We start from the raw sequence: 7883 nt of genomic DNA on the forward strand, positions 1-7883 counted from the left end.
ACACACACACACACAGAGCCAATTGATTCAAATATAAGTGACAGCCACAGAGGAAAACTGTTCATTACAGTGATTACAAAACAGCACTGTATTGATATTTCTCAAGCATTCTGACCAGGCTTTTTTCAACATTCTTCTTTGCATATATTTAGCCATTTATAGCCAACTTTACAGTGTACTGAGACTGTGCTGATTCTCACATTGTGGCAACAGCATGCTGAATGCCATGACAATGTCACAGCATCTGCTTGTGTTAAATGATCTCTCTTTAGAGATAAAGGCAAAAATTAATATTTTGACCATTGTGAAAATGAAAGTAAAAACCAAAGCAAATTTGAATGTTATGGGGACCTAAACAGAAAGTATAATCTGGCAGAATATCTCTACACTGTAAGAGATTCAAAACAAAGACAGATCCTCACCAAATACAGACTCAGCCATCGCAGTCTGAACCTTCCGAAGAACGAGTCTGTGCTCACTGTGACACTGGTGAGGTTGAGAAAGACACATTTTCTCATTCACTGTGAGAAATTTACAGGGGTCAGAGAAAAATACTTTGACAAACTCTCAAACCTCATGCCACAGTTTCCCAGTTCAGCAGAAACAGATCAAATGCTGGTGTTACTGGGGGAGGACCATCATGCATCAGATGCAGCAAAATTCATTTTTTAAGTGCACACCCTCAGAAACCAATTACTGCCTTAATGTACTTCAGTCACATTATTTATTTTTAATGTTCATAATGCCTTGTTAAATGCTTATTTTATTTTCTATTGTATAGTGTATATTGTTATTATAGTTTTGATTTTATTCATTACCTGGCACCTTATTTTAATTCTATTTTTATTGTTATTTGTTACTGTTTTATTATTATTATTTGTCTTATGATTATCTGTTTTGTGCATTAATGCTTTGGCAATATTGTATGTAAACACAATCATGCTAATACAGTACTTCGAATTGAAATTTTTATTGATAATGTATATTTTATACCCTCACCCTCATAAGCTCATTAATGATCAAACAAATGTGTGTGTGTGTGTGTGTGTGTGTGTGTGAGAGAAAATGTCTGCCCATTAGACATAACCTTTCCTATCACCTCTCTCTCTCTCTCTCTCTCTCTCTCTCTCTCTCTCTCAGTTGTTTCTGATGAAGCTAGAAGAGGCTGAGCTTGCAGATCTTACTCCTTTCTACAAATCTGTTCTGGAAGCCTGGAAGGTTTTGGCTTTTTAAGATCACCTGAAGTACCTGCTGGGATGTGGCTGTTGGAGGACCCATTGTTTTTTAACTATTTCCTACCTTCGAGACTTTTGTCCTCAGCGTTTTTGCATTCACGTTTAGTGTCTGCTGGGTGCACAAAGCTGGGTCATATACTGCATACCAGTTTGGAATCTTTGGGCAAGAAAGCTGGGGTGAGGTCAACTCAACTGTTACAAAAACTCACCACAGAGGTGTTTGAAGAACTGGATTTTAACTATCGTTCTTTCTTGGACAATCCAACTATTATTGATGAATGGAGAAAGGGATGTGAGTATCTTTTTCCCTCTCTGGTTGTAAGAGCTGCTGTGGGGGACTGGCAGGAAGAGGAGAGATGTATACTGTCATTCAGAACTCCACAAATGGAGATTCTGTAGGAAAGAAAGCCCTTTATGCCACCTGTGTAAAGATTGAATCTGTTTTTCATCTGTTTATGCAATGTACAAGGTTGATGGAACTTTTTTCCTTGTTAACACAATGGGTTACATCTTTGGGTGAAACCTTTTCATTTCAGTTGTTTATCTTTGGCCCAAAGTACGCAGTTAAACAAAAGAATGTCTTGGTTTTACTTAATTTCTTATTTGGTAATGCCAAATTAGCTATCTGGAAAACAAGGAAAAATAACATGTCAGGACAAGGTGCAGTAAATCCAATTTTTATGTTTTTAGGCCTAGTGGCTTCTCGTATTAGAGTGGAATATTCATATTACAAATTGGTTGGGTGTTTACCAATTTTTATGGAAATTTGGGGGACAAATAATATCTTGGGTACAGTTTGCGAAGATTAATTGGTGTTCAATTTTTAGTTGTTTTTTACTTAATGATTTATGTTTATTCATTTTTTTTTTTTTTTACTATTATATTTTTGTGATTATTAGTATTATCTTCATATTGTTGTGAACAAATATGATTGTTTATAATTGTTGGTAAAATAAAAGTGTGTGTTAAACCTCTCTCTCTCTCTCTCTCTCTCTCTCTCTCTCTCTCTCTCTCTCTTTCTCTCTATCTCTCTCTCTGTTTTTTGTAATGACTTGAGCAAGTGATATTTTAAGGAATAAATTAATTCATAATTACATTAAACATCAATCCATAGGCTGAAATATGAACATAAAACATATTTCATTACTCTGAGCCACTTCTGACCAACCAAAAGAAGCTAGTCTGTGTGAGTTGAAAGTCCTTAAGGTGTCTAATTTCTATGCCACTAGAAGAATTAAAAATAAATTGAATCTGTTTGAGGAGCCCAACTGGCCATGACAAGAACATTGGCCCAATTAAAGGCACAAGTTTGGGATGGAACAACCTGTTTGTCGACAGCGATGGAACAAGATCCCTAAACCAGTTCTTCAAAGATCGGTACCTACTCGTCTCACACCGTTTGTCCATCGTGTACCCATGAGGTGTCAAATCAACTGGCTTATTAAGGAGACATGTGTTATGACTTTTATAAGCCAACAGGCCTACAATATTTACCCAAAAGGCGTATGATTTTCACCCAGCTGGTGAAAAACTGGATAAAAAATCCCATTCACTTAACATTGACTGGAAATCTGATGGATCATATCTCTGGATCAGAATGCCATTAAGACTAGGTAGTGTAATCGATCTTGAAATCGATATTTAAGTACTCTGGTCATGCGTCAAGCACGAGGTAGTGTAATCGAGTTTGAAATCATGATCGAGAGATTGCAATGCCAAGATATACAGTGAAAAAATTATATTTTGGTCTGTTCTCACACAAAAGCGATTGGATTGCTTCAGAAGACATTGATTAAACTACTGAAGTTGAATGGATTACTTGAATGCGCCTTTATCTGATTACTGGAGCTTCAAAAGTCTGGCCACCATTGACTTGACCTATGACCTACAGAGCTGAAATATTATTTTAAAAATCTTTGTTTGTGTTCAGCAGAGGAAAGAATGATATACACATCTGGGATGGCATGATGGAGTAAATGACAAGAGAATTTTCAGTTTTGGGTGAACTATTCCATAATTATTATTATGAAAAGAAAATTACATAATTTCAAATGCATTTGATTTTCTTTTTTCTGTGGAACACAAAATTAGTTAGTTTGCATAACTTGAACCTTATCTTAATTCACCCTACATTTATGGTGCATTTTTGGAGCTTGAAAGCACCTGTCCCCAAAATAACTGCAAAATAGCTTTTTCTGTTCCACAAAGAAAGAAAGTCATAAGGGCTTGGAACACCGTAAGGGTGAAATACCTTATAGTAAATGTGCAATGTATTGATATGTAGTATTTTGAAAATGGATTCAAACGTCTACATTTTTTGTTCTCAGGCCTTCAAAACACTCAAAGAACACTCAATACAGCCATTCAAATACAATCATTCTAATATTAAAAATGGTTAGCATGGCAATAATGTTTGTTTTCCTAGAGTACAGCCTCTCTAAGCCTCACTGCTCCATCCGAGTCCTGTCTTTAAGAAAAATATCTAGCAAGAGTGTGTATGTGTGTTTTTGAGGAATAACCGGTGGTGGAGTAGCACATACCTGCACTTCAAAAGCCCTCTGTCACTATGCGCATGCTCATTAATTATTCAACAGGGCCACAGGCAAAGGGTGGGGATGGGGAAGGGGGGAACGTGGCTTCTGTTGCTGTGGTAGTTAATGAGTCTACACCATCTGTTTCTCACCATATCACTCTTATTACACATTCACACACAAATACATGCACACATACACACCAATGCAGCAGAGGCCACTAATTTGAGGATGCACCTCACCATGGTGCCGTCCCCTTGGACACCATGAGTTTGGCCAGCTGCCCTAAACATTACACTCTGGTCTATACCCTGCGATGAGAGTGGACTCATCAGCAAAACTAAAAAATATCATTTATACTGTTCTTTACTATTTACTAACTTTCTTTGTATGGAAAAATTGGCACAACTTTTTAGTGAATGCATCCCATCGATTATGATAAATGTCTTGAACCAATAGGCACTTAAAGGACAAAAAGAGTTTTGCACATAGTGTAAGCCATCACCATCATACATATACTATCAGGAATAAATTAAATGCATGTACAAGTGTGTGTGTGTGTGTGTGAGTGTGTATTTATCATTTTGTGTGGACCAAATATCACCATAAGGATAGTAAAACCTGAAATGTTTGATGTTGTGGGGACAATTTGTCGGTCCCCATGAGGAAAACAGCTTATAAATCAAACTAAATTGTGTTTTTTGAACATTTAAAAAGGGTTCAGATTAGGGGTAGGGTTAGGTTTAGGGGATAGAATATAAAGTTTGTACAGTATATAAACCATTATGTCTACGGAAAGGCCCCATAAAACATGGAAATCCAAAATGACTGTGAGTGTGTGTGTGTGTGTGTGTGTGTGTGTGTGTGTGGTGTGTGTGTGTGTGTGTGTGTGTGTGTGTGTGAGTGTGTGTGTGTGTGGGTTGTGAGTCTCAGATAATGTAGGTGCCACTCATGTCTCTTACCTGATGGTGCTTTGATCAGAGGGGGCGGTATTAAGGGCACTATGATTGGCAGGCCTTCATGCTCCTTAGAGGAGGAGGGGTTTGCAGACACCTCGGCTGTCACTCCATTCCATGATGTGGGAGTAGAGCCAGAGCTGTTGGCATGCAGAGGAGAACCAGTGCTGTTCTCCAATGTAGATGCTTTTAGTGAAGAGTTCTCTAGATAGGACAAGAGAAGGACGAGTCATTCTGAAACATAATCAAAGATTTCTAATGTCTCGCACACCAGTTACAGTATGAAATCCAAGAGGTTAACAGGATCTATATGTAAAAAAGTTAAAAAATGCCACTTGCATTTTTGACAGTTAATTAATTTAAATGGTCACTTAAAATTAGTACATTTTTCATGTAAGGAATTATTACTGTTAATCACCGACAAATACAAGAATAAAAAGGCCCCATCAATTGTACCTTTATTATCAAAGGAGTACCTTTATTGTGTGTGTGTGTGTGTGTGTGTGTGTGTGTGTGTGTGTGTGTGTGTGTGTGTGTGGATGGGTGGGGGTATGGGAACATGCTTTGCAGGAAGAATATCTCACCTTTCAGGACAGAGATGTGTTGCCGCATATCTCCATCAGGGTAGTTACGGATGTCAATGTCGTCTGAATCTCGTAATTCCACTTTGTCATATCCGTACCAGCCAAGTAACTCATTCATTGTGTTTTCGGCAAAACTCTATAAAAGACAGAGAGAACCATTTAAAATGTTAAAAATTAGTTTTATCTTAAAGCAATTGTTGACTTGAAACATTTCAGAGTGTGCTTTTTGTACCAAAGGCAAAATCTTTACTAAAACATATTTTGTTATACTGAAGATCTGATTTCATAATGCATTCTTATGCCTACACACACACACACACACACACACACACACACACATACACATACACAAACAGAGAGAGAGTGAGATGGGAAATATCTTCTTTGGAGGTGTACTGAACTGAGCCAGTCAATAAAACCCTTTGAGTGGCACATTTTGCAATGCAGATATACAAACTGTCCACAGGAAATCTTATGTTTGCAATTCTATTGTGAACCAAGGCCAAAGGCAATTTAGTCTAAGAAATCCACTAGGTCATTGATAGAAAAACTCTAAAAATAGCTGCAAACGTTTCAGCCCTTAATCCTTTTAAGAATGCATTCTAGACATGCTATAGATCGAAAAAAAAAAAAAAGACACCAAACAAACATCTTGAACACGTTCCTGCCAGAGAGCAGAAGAGGAAGAAGACATCTCAGAGAAAATCAGTGATGACCTGAGAAGAGAGGAATCCATGCATCTCTAACCTACTAAAAGAAACATGGGCCATCCTAGAGTTTTAATATCCATACAGTCCCAACAACCATGCAACCAGCAAACAAATAGAGCTGATCAAATGTAAAGCATCACTTTAAAACCTTTTTATTTAAGACAGAAAGCAGTTATGCATTCTTTGTCAATGAATACTTAATAAATAAAAACCTCATATTCTGTCATGACACCAAACTTTTGGAATGATGAAACTGCAAAGAAAAAACACACTGTAAAAAATAAACAACTGTCTATTTTTGTTTATGATTTTCATATCTACACTACAAAAAAATGCATTTTAAACATGTTTGATCATTCTCAATAATCCTTAACCTCCACCTTCATTAATTAATCATGGTCTGCCTGTTAATTCTCTGTACATTTTCCTCTGAATATGTAGTGTTATGTGCACAATGCAAAAATCAAAATACTCTTTTGTTTTACTTTCTTTTATTTTGTTTGTAGAGAAAGTATAGATCACAGTACCACAAAAATTGCACACTGCTGCCCCCGTACTGCCTAAAATACTCCTTTATCTTATAATTTTAATAATTTGATCATTTATTTTATTTAAACGTACTCTCTGTATTTCTCTTGTTCTCTGTTCTAACTATAATTATCTATAATTAAAAATGAAAATGTAATTAATGTAAATAAATCCATTTTTAGGCTGTAGGTTTGTCATGACTCTGATTTAATTTATTGTGCTTTCATTGTAAAATGAAGGCTAGTTTATTATGTTGTTGAAATGCAAATGCAATAAGAGAGCATATAAAGAGCATCTAAAATATATGTTTTCATGTGAATTTTCCCCCCTTTGCTTCTATTTAAGTATTGTTTGTTACTGTCACTTTTTCTGTTTATTTCAGTCAATCTGAGGAGGCTCTCACCATCAAGTAGGGCGAGTTGCCATGGAGATTGCCTGCCTGCCCCGCCTCTGGGAGGGGCCGATTGGCCGGGACCTGATGAGACATGAGTCAACAACTGTCAATCAAACATAGAAATTGTCAGTCAATCGCATTAACTGTCAATCAGCAAGGTATTGTTCTGTGTAGTGTGAGACATATACAAAACCTAGTTCAATAGTTAATGTAAAGGTGTAGCTATTTATTACATTTACTATATTAAATAACATAGAACATCCAATCACAAGTCTTTTCTCCAGCATTAAATCAACTATAGCTCTAAATTATTAAATATGCATAGGGCTGTAATTTAAAAAAATTGGCTAAAAAGGCCATTCGTTGATATTAAGACATAAAAAAAATAAAAAAAAATAATAATCGTTAATTATATTTGGAATGTTGTACAATGTATTTTAAAAGCACGTGTACAGCCCATTCCCCTTCTCCACGCTTCCCTGCACTTTCCCTGCATGTCCACCAGGTGTCTGTCCTCCCTCTGGTCTGTAAGGTAAGGCCTCTGTTTTAGGATCAAGTTCACAAGGTCAGTCAAAATGCAGTAATCACACCCTGTCCACAGGAAACCTTACAGCGCAGCCTGGATCAATCTAAAATCACCTGAGCTCTGTTCTAAAGTTGTTTTGGGGGGAATTTTAGAGGTCTGATTGTCTAGGAATTCAAGAACAGCAGCAGACCAGCATTTCCCCGGTGTTCTGACTTAACTTATACTGATAACAAGTCATAAATACTCATCACAGGGTCAAAGGTGATGTCACATTAGGCCATTCATACCAATAGACATGAAACACTAGGGAAATTCAGTTTGTCTAGCTTAAGTGTACATGCACATGTTACAAAAAATGTGTATGTTTCGAAAGGAGTTTAAACTGTTCAAACAGCTGATTATAAACTGTTAAAGTCTCC

General features: G+C 36.7%; 1 protein-coding gene across 1 annotated transcript in view; it reads right to left on the reverse strand.

Moving 5' to 3' along the window:
* The window catches only part of LOC127617466 (sine oculis-binding protein homolog A-like), a 57807-nt gene that overhangs the window by 34487 nt on the left and 15437 nt on the right, over positions 1-7883 (reverse strand). The window contains 3 exon segments of the mRNA XM_052089438.1: positions 4729-4926; positions 5307-5442; positions 6948-7019. Of these exon segments, the coding sequence (XP_051945398.1) occupies positions 4729-4926; positions 5307-5442; positions 6948-7019 (406 nt within the window).

This window comes from Xyrauchen texanus, chromosome 24 (assembly GCF_025860055.1).
Source record: "Xyrauchen texanus isolate HMW12.3.18 chromosome 24, RBS_HiC_50CHRs, whole genome shotgun sequence".
Taxonomy (NCBI): domain Eukaryota; kingdom Metazoa; phylum Chordata; class Actinopteri; order Cypriniformes; family Catostomidae; genus Xyrauchen; species Xyrauchen texanus.